We start from the raw sequence: 14,009 nt of genomic DNA on the forward strand, positions 1-14,009 counted from the left end.
CACCAAATTGCTCTTAGATGGTTAGAAGTTGTTCTCGGAGTCTGAGGCCGTTTTTGTACCATTTATTCATGGCTGTGTTCTTAGCTGAGAAGCCGCCAACCGCACACATGAATGGTCTCAGGATGTTTACTGTTGGCATTAGTCACTGAAAGTTATTTTATTTTTTGTGTGACAAAAACGGTTTTACTTAACGAAAGACGTTACATAACAACTAAACCTGTGGCTGTAGTGCATGTTGAAAATTAATAACATTTTATTATTTTTTCACTCCAGCAGCAGTATATAATGGGTTTGGAAACTGAAGAGAAAAGATTAAATAAATGCATAACAATTTAACTACACTCCTTAGGTTTTAGTCGACTAGAACGTACTGGAGCTTTAGTCAACTAAAACATTTGCAGAAGACTAAAATAGGACTAAAACTAAAATGCCATTTTAGTCCTAAGACTAAAACGAAATCAAAATTTGCTGCTAAAATTAACATGGCTGGGTACACAGACTGTAAAAGGTTTCTTTATGGACCTGACTGGTTAGAAGCTTTTTTTAGTGGTTGCTCAGGCAGCTGGTTACATCGCCTTAGATCTGCAGGACAAGCAAGCACAGAATACATTTTAGAAGAGGAAACCAGCAATAAGTCTACGGTGCTCTGGCTTTATCTTAAAAAAAAAATAAAAAAAAATTGCAATTAATTGAACTACATACATTTGTTTTTTTTACTATCTGTCAAGGGTTCAACATAAAGGGGAAACAAATAAGACACAACACCTGAAATTGCACATAACTTTAATCTGTAGCAGAAAACACTTTTCAATATGAATCAAATAGCCATTAAGAATACCTCCATTCACACTCACAGTGTACATCCATACTGAGGTGACCCAAACAGCAAACAGTGCAAATTGACATTTGTTTAGGGCTGTTAATTCAAAGAAAAACACTGTATACGCATGCCTTTCAGTTTAACATGTGGCAAAGGGACTCCAATGAGCAAACTTCCAACAGAAACAGTCTAGATGCTCCTGCCGCTGCCATATTAGCGCAGCACTGGAGGCAATAGAGTCCAGTATCCAGGCCAGGGGTCAGAGTGGCAACTTCTGAGGGACAAGAGAAGCCAGGTTTCCCAGGAGCATTCATGACGAGATCTTTTAAATCGGGTGGAGGGATCACACACACACCAGCCCTTTAAAACGAGGGCAACAATGGCATGGTGTAGACTACATGCTTATTCCTGTTTAAACTTTCTTTGTAAAACTAGACTACCGGCTTTTTAGAATTAAATCAGAATATTTTAATAAATCTGTGAAGGTAAACTGAAAATGACATGACATCCCCAAAATAAAGGTTTTTGTCATGCGTAATGGAAATATATTACCCAACGCAAATTGCTGTTGGTTTATTTAACACAAATGTATTTTGTTGAAAGCAATGGAACATCAAAAAGAAAAATGTTGACTCATTTAGGTAATTAACAATACTATTGATGGTTGTCCCACGCCTTTGATAAATGTTACGTTGGAGGGATAAGGCAAGTGTTTTACCTCTACCCCACAAAGCCAGGCTATGCAGCCAGTGCGGTAGGTTGTCCATGAAGAGACCTTACTAGCAAATAAAGACAAGGAAATGGAGGCTACACCCCATGGCTGAGGGGTTAAGAGAATGAGATGTGGAGGCGAAAAACAGTCTTCATGTGTCAAACTTTGTTGTCCATTCAATTCATCTGCACTGACATGAAGAGCTTTTTGGAAAAGTCTCATAGCTAGCTGTAAAATATTTTTTTTCCCTTTTCTACAAAGCACAGGTTTTTATCACCCAGTTCAAAGTTCAATTTCTCTGTGAAGAAACAATCCAATTACAGCTAGTAGTCAGTTGTGTTCAAGCAGTACTTGTTTTGTAATTGTGAAGACTTTTTTTCTTTCCCTTCTTATCCAAACAACTTTCGTAGCCTTCAGCATTACAGAAAACAAGTCCAGGTGAATGTGACCAACTACTACCAGCTACACCATGACCTGGATAAAGGAAAACCTTCTCAGACACCATTTCTCATCATGTTCAAAGATTTCCTCAAAAGGAGCAGACAGTTAAAATATTCATTTGTTAACCACAATGAGAAATGCTTCTTGTGTGTCTTGTATGGGATAGATGGAAGCTATATACTTTCATAAAATACACACTAAGGATTTGTTGGGGGGCAGCGCTTCACCCAGTAGAAAGGCCAGGAACAGTCACCTAGTTTGACAGAACAGGTTAGGGGTAGATTTATATTAATGATTAAGGGTTTTGTTATTTTTTTTTTGAGTTTAAAGGTTAAATAATAAATCTAGTAGGTAAGGGGTTTAAGTAGAGGAGGCTTAATGGGATAATTTAGGTTTTTTTTTTTTACTGCAAAATCTGGTGCAGCTCTGCATGGTATCCAATAAGCTTTTAGCTTCAGCTTGTTCACTTAGGCAAAAAAAAAACAAAAAAAACACCATGAGAGCAGATTGTGCACTATCTAGTTTTAGTAAATCAACCCAATTGTACAGCTTTGCAATTTCACTTGTTCTAAGTGCTGAAAGGTCCACATAAACTAACATTGCCAGGCTTCCAGTACTGAGCGCTAATCATTTGATATGTATTTGTTGTGGAATATAGGCTGCCCTGGCAGGTGATGGGTTGAGCAAGTGCAATTATAAAACATTATATCCACAGGCCATTTTCTGTTAATTGAAAATTATCTGCGTGCTTCATAGATGTGCCTTTATGTTATGTGCCTTCAGCTATACCTGAATGTCAGAGTGATTTATATAAACTTAACAGGTACAATAACGCATGGGGGGCAGAGGGAAGACAACAGCACCCAAAAACTCAGATCATGACTTTAAAGCATACCTGCCACTAATCTGTGAACATCTAGCATTTACTACTAGAGCTTTACAGCTACAAAACATGCTCTTCATACACAAATGTTTTATCTTTACTGTACAGGTATACTATAAAGGTCAAAAGGTATGCAGACACCTGACCATTACACCACATTATATGTTCAAAAGCATATGGAAGCCCCACCAGTATTACCCAATTCAGCATTATTCAGTGAAGGGTATCATCAACGCTGCATACATTTTAGACAGTTATGCATTTCTAACCTTGTAGTAATATGTTGGAACAGACCCTTTTCTGTTTCAGTATGACTGTGCCCCTGTACACAATACCTGCTCCATAAAAAAAACAAAAAAAAAAACAACATGTTTTCTTGAATTTGGTGCGGAAGAACTCGAATGGCCTACACACAGCCCTGACCCCAACTCTAGTGAACACCTTCCGGTTATTTTGCAGCAGGACTTCATTAATTGCTCCACTCTTCCTGCAGCTCCAAAGGTCAGCAAATGCTTGTTTTAAAGCAACTTTTTTGATAAAACAATTAAAGCGCCAATGTAAAAAACAAAAAAAAAGGAATGCACACCTCTTCCACTGCCTGCTCCACAAAGTCTATGTATGTGTTTTATTTGACAGGGGGTCATTCATTTTAAATATATTCAGGAAAGTCACTTTAAAGCTCTTTTTTTTTTTTAAAGAATATTCGCAAAACTGACTTCCACAGGTTTTCAAGTAGACAAAGTGGCAGTTTCTATCAGAGGGTTCCTGCACAGGTTTTAATTCGTGACAAGTTCCTCTTAAAAAGTTAAACTCCAGGAAACTCGAATTTTCACCCTAGCAGCGGAGCCCACACTGCAAAGGTAAAACTGCTCATTTAGGATCCAGGGGTATAGAAAAGTAGATTTACTTGCCCGATTCTCAACTCTTCACGGCTCTTCAGTGCTGCTACACCGGTTCCCACAACCTCTTCTCCCCAATGCTCCGGTGGTCTAAGGGCCTGACATCATCAAGAATGATTCAGGGACAATAGCCGATGCTGAGGGACAGTCCACTGACGGAGCAAGGGAGAGCGTTGTCTGATGGAGGTACAGAGAATCGGGTAAGTTAAATTGCTTTTGCCAAACTCTAGCCTAAATTAACATTTTCCAGGGAAAATTTTGAAGTTTCCTGGAGTTTAGCTTTCAACAAGACAAAGTGGAAGAAACAGCAGAGCATATAAAGCAGCGCACACTTCTATACTTATCTAGCCTCAATTTCTTATGGTGCCCTTTAATTAAATATTGTACAGTACACTCTTCTATTCCATCCCCAGTTTCTGATGCCGCCCTCTATTATAACTTGGTATGGCACACTATCCTCATCTATCCTTGATTTGTTATGTTGGCCTTTACCATAAAATTGTATGGTAAAGTAATACTCTGGGTTATGACAGAATGTATCCTGAAGGGGAGAACGTTCAATAGGAAATAAAAAAATTATTCCAGAAAGATTTAGCTTTCCGAGACTAAAAATAAATTAATGGCACTGATCTGTATGATGGGAAGAAAGGTTATCTTCAAGTTTTAAGGAAAATAAAGCTAAACTATTTGTGTATTCTGCACCTGTTTTTTTTTTTCTTCAATAACAATAAAAAACAAAAAATACAAAACAAAGCCCAAAAAACACTTGTAAACTTAAACTGTGCAAATTAGAGATCAATGGCTGAGAAGTCTAGCAATAAAACGAGGGTCTAAGTAACAGACTCTCACTGCAAAAAAACTAAGCTTGTGGGTTCTAAAAACCTTGGAAAACACCATTAGTTAGCGCAATCAGATGTCCCCTGCCCCATTTTGAGGCACATGTTGGCATCTGTGCTGATAATGCTTTAATATAACAAGTGCAAGTCAAACATGTACAGTTTGTAGTCACATTCATAATTTCTCTTTCTGTAGAAAAATAGAAGTATATTCCCTGAATTTCAACATTTAGAAAAGTCAGTCATTTTTTTTGCTTTGTTGGTTATCGCAAGAACTTCCTGGCCCTGTCTCTGGGGGTCAGTCTCCTCACAGAGGTATCGCTACTCTGCCTGCCATTCAAGTTTTCGTCACTCTGAGCTGCGTTCTCGTCATCGTCATATCGCACGGTCCTTTTGCCCTGGTTCCGTGTACGGATCTTAGTGCTACGAGTTAACTTTTTTCTGCGGCTTCCAGTGTCCCGATGCTCCCAATCGTCATCACAGCTGCTCTTTGCCCGTTTCCTCTTTTGATCAGTTGTTTTAGGTCTCACTGAAGGACTCTTGTTCGTTGTGTGTTTGACGACGCTTGTGTTGTCTGAGAGAGAGGACCCTGAATCAGAGAATTGGGCTCCATTCTTTTTAGGTAAAGAACTTTCTCCAGAGCTGGAGAACTTACAGTTGTTATATTCACTTCCTGAATTGGAGGTGTCCTCAGAGTCGCTTAATACTTTTGTTTTTCTAGCAGGAGGAGATGCTACCGAGGGTGCGTCACTCTTTCGCTTTTTGCTGACCAAAGTTTCAAATGCTGAATCAGAATCACTGTCAGAGCTTATTGGTTGATGTGCAGTCCGGGGCAATGGTCTGTCTAGACAGGGACTCCGTAAGTATGCATTAGCCCCAGCTAAACAAACATTGGTTAGGACTACCCTACATTCCTGTGGTGGTCTATGGCTGAGATTGATCTGGGCTTCCTTTAATACTGTCACAACACTTTCTGGGGAGGACGAGGAGTCAGATTCTGAGTCAGATTCCACAACGCACCTACGAGAATTGGTGGCCAGACGAGGGCATGGAGAGTCCAAGCTCTCATCCCTACTTTGGTTGCCACCATTGATATGATGGCCTTCCCTGTCATCACTTGCAGAATGTTTTGGAGGTGGGGACTTTATACTGTTATCTGAACTGTAGATGCTGGAGTCAGTGTTTAACTTCCGAGGGACTCGGGGGGGCTTTGAACATATCCTTGGTGGGGTCTTAGAGGCTCTCCTCCTTCCACGCTCCTGATCGCTCTCACTTCTTAAAGCAGTCTCTTCCTCACTGCCATCTAGGAGCAGTTTCATGGCCCTTGCCGCAGCTGTCCGGGGTGGCAGTGTTCTGCTGTTTTTGCTTGCGCTACAGTCACTATCTGAATTGGAGGCACTGTCTTCCACGTCAGTCATACACTTGATCTTATTAGCTGCCATGGCAGCGCTCCTGCGGAGAGTTTTCTTTCTTGTTCCCTGATGAGAGTTTCCCTCAGATGCAGAGTCTGAATCATCAGAATAGCTTGGAATTTTCCTTTTAACAGATACAGTTCTCCTTTGGTTATTGCCCTGAGATGCTAAAACAAAAAAATAAGCAAGTTATATTTCTCAAAATCACCAAAACAATTGGGGCATGGGCAGAGTATGTGTACATAGACCTCTTACCTTAGGGGAATGTTTGAGGAGATAAATATGAGCTGCTATTTGTCTTTATTATTTTAATCAAACCTGGTTCATGAGAAAGGCAGAAGCAGATATTGTGGATTCTATTCTAAAAAAAAAAATAGTTTCTCTTATACTGACCCTCTGACTTTGTCTCACTGACCCGGAACAAGTAAGCAGATCAAGAAAGTCAGAGAAAAGTTAAGTCCTTAGTGTACGTATTTTGGATCAATGACACAAAACTGAAGCAATGTGACAGTCTGGGAGCAAGACATTTTGAGAAGAGGATCGGCAATGGCAGCCCTCAAGCTTACAAACATGATTGCAAATGCTTTTGTCCTGTAGATACTGATGCAGGTCACTGCGCAAACTCTCAGATTGCAGAGAGGGAATATCTGCCTACTATATTCACATGGCTTGGTCCTAGTGTAAAAAGAAAGCAGGGCCATTTGAGATTAGACTTCCAACAGCTTAGGAATTATAAGAATGAGGGCATAAAGAGGAGTTCCAGTCTGGGGGAAACAAAAAAAAAAATAATTAAAAGTCAGCAGCTACAAATACTGTAGCTGCTGACTTTTAATATAAGGACACTTACCTGTCCAGGGAGCCGCAATGTCAGCACCTCAAGCCGGTCGATCCATCGGCTTCGGGTGCAGGCATTCCTAAGGGAAACAGGAAGTGAAGCCTTAGGGCTTCACAACCTGTTTCCTACTGCGCATGTGCGAGTCGCGCTATGCTTTCTGAATGGTCTCGCTGTCTTCTGGGACCTGGGTGTCTCCGAGAAGGCATCAGGGGGAGGAAGGAGAAGGGGTAGAAAGTTTTGTAGATTGCTGCACAACAACTGTGGCGATCTTACCTGTAAGTGGGAGTGGGTACCTGGTTTTGACCCCCCCACCAAAAAGGTGCCAAATGTGACAGCGAAAGGGGAGGAAGTAAACAAACAGAGCTTCCCCTTTTGCTGGAGCTCCGCTTTAACCATTTCCCTACTACTGTGTGTCTATCAACAACGGTTTGGCGGCCCTTTATTTTCCCAGTGTATGGCACAGGATAAACAGACCTTGGGTGGCCGATCCACCAGATGATTGCTGTGTACTCAGAAACCCAGCCGGTACCATGCAGTCACAGTGATTGGCAATCACAGAGATCACAGGGTATTGTTTACCGTGATGATCTCTCCCCTTCCCTTTACTACAGGGAAAGGAGAGAGCTCAGTCCTTCTCAATGGGCACAGAATGAGTTGATCAGCGGCTGCAGCTTTCATTCATTCTGTTGCAGTGAATTATTTTTTCCTCACCTCCCTTACCCTGCCCATCTGAGCATTAATCCCTTCAGCTCCATCCTCCCAGTGTATGTGACCAGTACATTAATTCCTTCACTGCCTTCTTCCTCTGTATTATCTGTACAATGCATGCATTTAGTACACCTTTATCCACTTCCATACCCGGCCAATTCTGGCACTCCCTCACACATGTGAACATTTTTTTGCTCGAAAATTATTCAAAACCTCCAAACATTATATATTTTATTTAGCAGAGACCTTAGGGAATAAAATGGCATGCGCTGCAATTTTCTATGCCACACGGTATTTGTGCAGGAATTTTTCAAACACGATTTTTTGGGGGAAAAAGAAAAAAACACCTTCATGAATTAAAAAATAAAAACCCACTAAAGATTATTTTGTATAATGTGAAAGATGTTATGCTGAGTAAATAGATACCCAACATGCTTTAAAACTGCGCACACATGTAACGGCGCCAAACTTGGGTACTTAAAAATCTCCATAGGCAACGTTTTAATTTTTTTACAGGTTAATAGTTTAGAGTTACAGAGGTGGTCTTGTAATTAGAATTAGTGCTCTCGCTCCAACGTTCACAGCAATACCACACGTGTGGCTTGAACGCGTTTGCTTCTGCGCGCTTTACATTTTTTCTACATTTTATTAGTTTTTTTTACACTTTCCGTTTTTTCTTCTTTTATAGATCACTTTTATTCCTATTACAAGTAATGTAAACATCCCTTGTAATAGGGAAAGGTCATGATAGCTTCTCTCTACAACAAGATCTGGGATCTATAAGTCCCAAGATATCTCCTCTAGGCTGGAAATCCTGAGATAAATAAAAAAGAAAACAAAAAAAAAAAAAAAAAGGATTACTGGCTTTCCAGCAAAAAACCCGGCAGTGTATACATCTACCAGCACCGGAAGCAGTCATGACCTCACTTCCGGCCTTCGAGGGTCATAGACCTGGCCGGGGACCATCTGGTCTGCGGTCAGCTCTAAGGTAAACCGCCACCCACTGGCGGTTTTATTCTCCGGCTCATCGATGGCGATCTAGGAGAAGCACCGACGGGTGGTGGTGGTGGTGGGGGGGGGGGGGATGGGGGACATCCCCTTCCTCCGTCTGTAAAAGCAATCAAGCGGCTAAACAGGCATCTTTCAGGTATCATAACATGAAACCCTATTGGCTGGAAATGGTTAACGGGCTCTAAGTTTAACCCCCCAGTACTGGCATGTTCCTTTAATTCCAAAAAAATTTGGCAAAAAATTAGATCTACTTTCAGAAGAAAAAGGATAATTGCAGAAAGAGAATATTTTTTCTTTAACTTTTTTTTCTTCCCCTTTTTACAGTAAAAAAAAATTAAAAACCCAGCAGTTATTAAATACTACCAAAAGAAAGCCCGGTCTCAAAATAATGGTATAAAACAAATTTGGGTACAGCGCTGCATGATGGAGTAATTGTGAGACTATCATAGCGCTAAAAACTGAAATTAGCTAGTAATGAAGGGGTATTACAGGCTATTACTCAAATGGTTAACCGCAATCTAAATCCTCAAAACTTTTCATACTTCTGGAAACATTTCAGTTACGTAGTTGGAAAAGTTGAAGACACTAACCCATCCGGTTCAACTTCAATTTTCATACAACTCTTTCAGATAAAAATAATATATTTTTTTGACAGACCTACCCAACACAACTGGAATTAAAGACATTGGTGTATCTGACATTGTAACACCTGATCTCTGTGCCTGCTATTCGTGGTTCTGCCTTTGCATTATCTTTTTATGTAAGGAATCAGTTTTGTCATGGGACTTACCGCCAGAGCTAGAAGATGACGTATGGGAGGAATGTGCCGAAGCAGAGGTAGAAGAGGATGAAGAGGAGTCTGTGTCACTCTCTATAAAAGGATATACACAAAACATGTTACTAACACAAAGCAACACTAAAATAATTTTACATTACAGGTTATGTGTACCAGGTGGCTAAATCCATTGTGTACATAATATACACCTAGGAGAATAATATTTCTACTCTTTATATACCCTCAACCAATTCTGCAGTGCTTTACAAAGCACACCACCGTATTCATAAAAATTCCTGCCCAAAAAGCAGCTAACACTCAGAAGTCTCTACTGCAGTTACAAAACATACATGCAATGGAGTCAACTTGTGTGAAAGCCAGTTAACCTAGCAGTATATTCTTGGAATTGAGTAGGAAAACAGAGCTTTCAGAGCAATCCATGAAGGGAGATCATTGGAGCAGATAGATACAGATAGCTCATGGGAATGTAGAGGTATAGCTGCTAGGACTTGGTTTGACATACAAAGACTAGCAGCCCTTCCAGCACTGATCAGCTGAATCAAGTATTTCACCAAAATTTATTAAAACGTAAATAAAGATAAATACATTAGGAACAGCACATGTCTATTTACCAAAGAGCTGCTATTTAACCCTCAATTATCACTAACCAGCCAAATCAATATAAAAACCACTATCCATGTGACACAGAAACCTGGTTTCCCTGACCCTGACCCCTTCAACACACCCGGCATCAGCTATTACTATAGAGCAGTGATGGCGAACCTTGGCACCCCAGATGTTTTGGAACTACATTTCCCATGATGCTCATGCACTCTGCAGTGTAGTGGAGCATCTTGGGAAATGTAGTTACAAAACATCTGGGGTGCCAAGGTTCGCCATCACTGCTATAGAGGCTCATAGTGCACAAAAGAGGAGACAGTGATAAAGTTCCACTTGGAGCATGCTGGCAAGGCTAAGGACTGCCTGCCACCTGCAGGAACTTGCACTTAGAAGATGACTGGTGAATACCCTACTCCCTGTATCCCCCAGTTCCTCGTCTCAGTCAGGCTGTTATGCTAGCAGGCTACGTCCATCTTGAGTTATACTGGCTATGGGGAAGAAAGGACCAACCTAAAAGGGTGCCACAAACTGATCACATGAAAACCACCATGAGGTCCCATGGCAGTACCATCTGATAGATGCTGCTCTTAGAAGGATTTGGTCTTGCCTTAAATCTATTAATCGATTTCCTGTTACTAGCTGATAGTCCCAGCTGTGCGGTCATGGGGCATAGGGAAAAAAAAAATAGGATTTTTATAACGGCTTACCTGTAAAATCCTTTTCTTGGAATACATCATGGGACACAGACCCTTAAGCAATTACTTAATGGGTTATGGCTCCAATCCAGGAAGTTCAGTCCCTATATAATCCCTCCTCCTCCCAGGAGCACATTGGTTTTTGTAGCAAAGCAATACACTTAAATCCCAAAAAAGGGGAGGGACCTCTGTGTCTCATGATGTACTCCAAGAAAAGGATTTTTTTTTTTTTTTTTTTACAGGTAAGCTGTTAAATCCTTTTCTCTGTAATTCACCGACTGACACTCTGCTCCTCTCTGTAACTAAATGGGTTTGTTAGCCTGCCATTAGGAGAACTAGGCAAAAATTGTAACAAAATACACAGAACTTTAGCCCCGCCCCGGGGGGCGGACCCTGTGCTAACAACCCTCCCGGCTCCCAGGCAGTACGTCAACAAGCAATATAACGTAGAGAAAAGGAGGGGTGGGTGCTGTGTCGGTCGGTGAATTACAGAGAAAAGGATTTTATGGTGAGTACAAAAATTCTATTTTCTCTTATATTCACAGACGACACAGCTCCTCTCTGTAACTAAATGGGACGTCCCCAAGCAGTGCCAAACGAGGGGTGGGAAAAACACAGCATTAAAACTTCATCCACCATGGTAAGAGGGAACTAATGAAACTAAACCCACAAAAAAAAAAAAAAAAAAAAAAAAAAAAAAAAACAGCAGTGTACGGAAAAACACACCGCCATATAACCGGGCATTCTCAACAGGAGAGATCCCCAACACTGCAACCTTTTTGCGGAAGTAATGCAACAGTGCATTAACAGTACTGCGTTTTTATCGAAAAACCAGGAAAAAATCTCAATTGCAATTACACGGCTACCTGCAAAACTTTGTGGCCAAAACAGACATCAGCCAATGCACAGACGTCTACCTTGTAGAACTGGGAAAACGTATGGACAGATGACCAGGTCGCCGCCTTACACACCTGAGCGACAGACGCTTGGTGTCGGAAGGCCCAAGACATTCCGATTGCTCTTGTAAAGTGGGCAGTGACTGGAAAGGGGGGCACCTGCCCCTTTAAGGCGTAGGCTTGGACTACAATCTGTCTAATCCACCTGGAAATGGTGGCAGACGAGACAGCCATACCCTTCTTCGGACCAGCCACCGAAACAAACAGTGAGTCTGACTTCCGAAAGGGAGCCGTGGCAGACAAGTACACCTTCAGAGCCCTAACCACATCGAGAGCGTGAAGGGCCCCTGTTTGGGGTGCTTCGGCTTATGACACAACGATGGTAATACAGTCTCCTCATTGATATGAAAGGCCGAGACCACCTTCAGTAGAAAGGACGGTTGCGGACGGTTGCGGACCCAACACCACCTTATCCCCGTGGATGACCAGATAAAGCGAGTTGCATGACAAGGCTGCCAATTCCGAAACCCTCCTGGCCGATGTGATGGCCACTAGAAAGACCACCTTCTGTGATAGGGTCAGGGAATCTCCCTGATATTCTCAAATGGCGGCTTCTGAAGCGCCGACAACACCAGGTTCAAATCCCATGGGGGTAATGGTGGACGCACCGGAAGGACTACATGTCGTACCCCCTGAACAAAGGTACTCACTAATGAGTGAGACGCCAGGGGACGCTGAATAAGGACAGCTAGGGCTGAAATTTGCCCCTTAATGGTGCTCAACGCCAATTTCTGGTCTACTCCTTGCTGAAGAAAGCAGGTGAAAGATTAGACCTTGAGATAGGAGGTCCTCCAGCAGCAGCAGTTGCCAGGGAGCGTCTGCCACCAGACGCACCAGGTCTGCGTACCAGGGCCGCTGAGGCCAATCTGGGGCAACCAGGATTACTGAAATCCCCTCGGCTTCCACTCTGCGAAGCAGACGTGGCAACAGTTTTAGTGGAGGAAAAATATAGATCAGCTGGTACTGATTCCACGGAGCCACCAACGCGTCTGCCCACAGATCTCTTGTCCTGGACACGAATCTCGGCACCTTCCAATTGAGACGGGAGGCCAATAGATCCGCATCTGGTGTGCCCCATTTCAGGCACAGCAGCTTGAATATCTCCGGATGCAATGCCCATTCTCCTGGGTCCAGCATCTGACGACTCAAATAGTCCGCCTGACAATTTTCCACCCCAGGGATGTAAATGGCTGACAGGGCCAGAACGTGTCGCTCTGCCCACCGAAGTATGTGAGCGACCTTCCAAGCAGCGGCTGAGCTGCTTGTTCCCCCTTGGTGATTTATACGCCACAGCCGTGGCGTTGTCTGACTGTATCCTGGTCGGACGGCCTTGAAGACACGTCGACCATGTGTGGAGGCACAGCCTGATTGCCCTCAATTCGAGCAGATTGATTGGTCACCGTCCATTTTAGATGAAGGAACGATTTTCCAGACTGAATCACTGGGGACCTCAACCACCAGATCAGAGAGGGTCCCTGACTGGCTGGCTCACCTGGATCTGACGTTTCAGGGACAACAGAGATTTGTCCCATTTTGTCAAGATCTCCTTCTGCAGGACTCTGTTGTGGAACTGAGCATAAGCTTGTGCCTCGAAAGAGGCTACCATGAGTCCCAGTAGTGGTTAGCACTCTCACCTAGCAGTAAGAAGGGTCACTGGTTCGTATCCCAACCACGACACTACCTGCCTGGAGTTTGCATGTTCTCCCTGTGCCTGCTTGGGTTTCCTCCCACAATCCAAAGACATGTGGGTAGGTTAATTGGCTTCTGTCCAAAATTGGCCCTTAACTATGAAACTAATTCTGAGGCGGAAGATGCTCTCAGGAGGAGATCGTCTAGGTAACCCACGATCGCGATCCCGCGTTGTCGCAGCAACGCCAATACTGGAGCCAGTACCTTGGTAAAGACTGGGGGGGCTGATGCCAGGCCAAAGGGAAGAGCCACAAACTGGTAATGGGCTTTCCTGACTGCCAAACGCAGAAATTTTTGATGCCAAAGGCATATGGGTATGTGCAGGTACGTATCCTGGATGTCCAAAGACGCCAGGGAGTCCCCTTGATGGCGTGCAGTGACTACTGAGCGAACTGATTCCATTCTGAAACTGCACTTTTACAAAAGTGATTGAAGGCTTTTAAGTCCAAGATTGGACGTACCCCTTCCTTCTTGGGAACCACAAACAGATTTGAGTAGAACCCCTGGAAGCGTTCCGATTACGGAACTGGTACAATCACCCCCTGATTCAGCAAGTCCCTTACTGCTCCTAGCAGGGCCTCCTGGCGAACCAGGGACACGGGTATGCTGGAGGGGAAGAATCTGTTTGGCAGCCAAGAGAGAAACTATCTTGTAGCCTGTTGAAATCAGGTCGCAGACCCATTGGTCGGATAACCGTGCTGCAAACCTTCATGCGG

The 14,009-nt window shown here is 42.9% G+C and overlaps 1 protein-coding gene across 1 annotated transcript in view; it reads right to left on the bottom strand.

Moving 5' to 3' along the window:
- Positions 1 to 766: 766 nt before the first annotated feature.
- Positions 767 to 14,009, bottom strand: part of LOC143981772 (bromodomain and WD repeat-containing protein 1-like) — a 222,667-nt gene continuing 209,424 nt past the window's right edge. The window contains exons 39-40 of the mRNA XM_077479861.1: positions 9,348 to 9,428; positions 767 to 6,170 (exon numbers count right to left, since the gene is read on the bottom strand). Of these exons, the coding sequence (XP_077335987.1) occupies positions 4,855 to 6,170; positions 9,348 to 9,428 (1,397 nt within the window). The 3' untranslated portion in view covers positions 767 to 4,854. The remainder of the gene's footprint in view (positions 6,171 to 9,347; positions 9,429 to 14,009) is intronic.

This window comes from Lithobates pipiens, unplaced genomic scaffold (assembly GCF_037356315.1).
Source record: "Lithobates pipiens isolate NorthernLeopardFrog02 unplaced genomic scaffold, aLitPip1_a1.2 Scaffold_16, whole genome shotgun sequence".
Taxonomy (NCBI): Eukaryota; Metazoa; Chordata; class Amphibia; order Anura; family Ranidae; genus Lithobates; species Lithobates pipiens.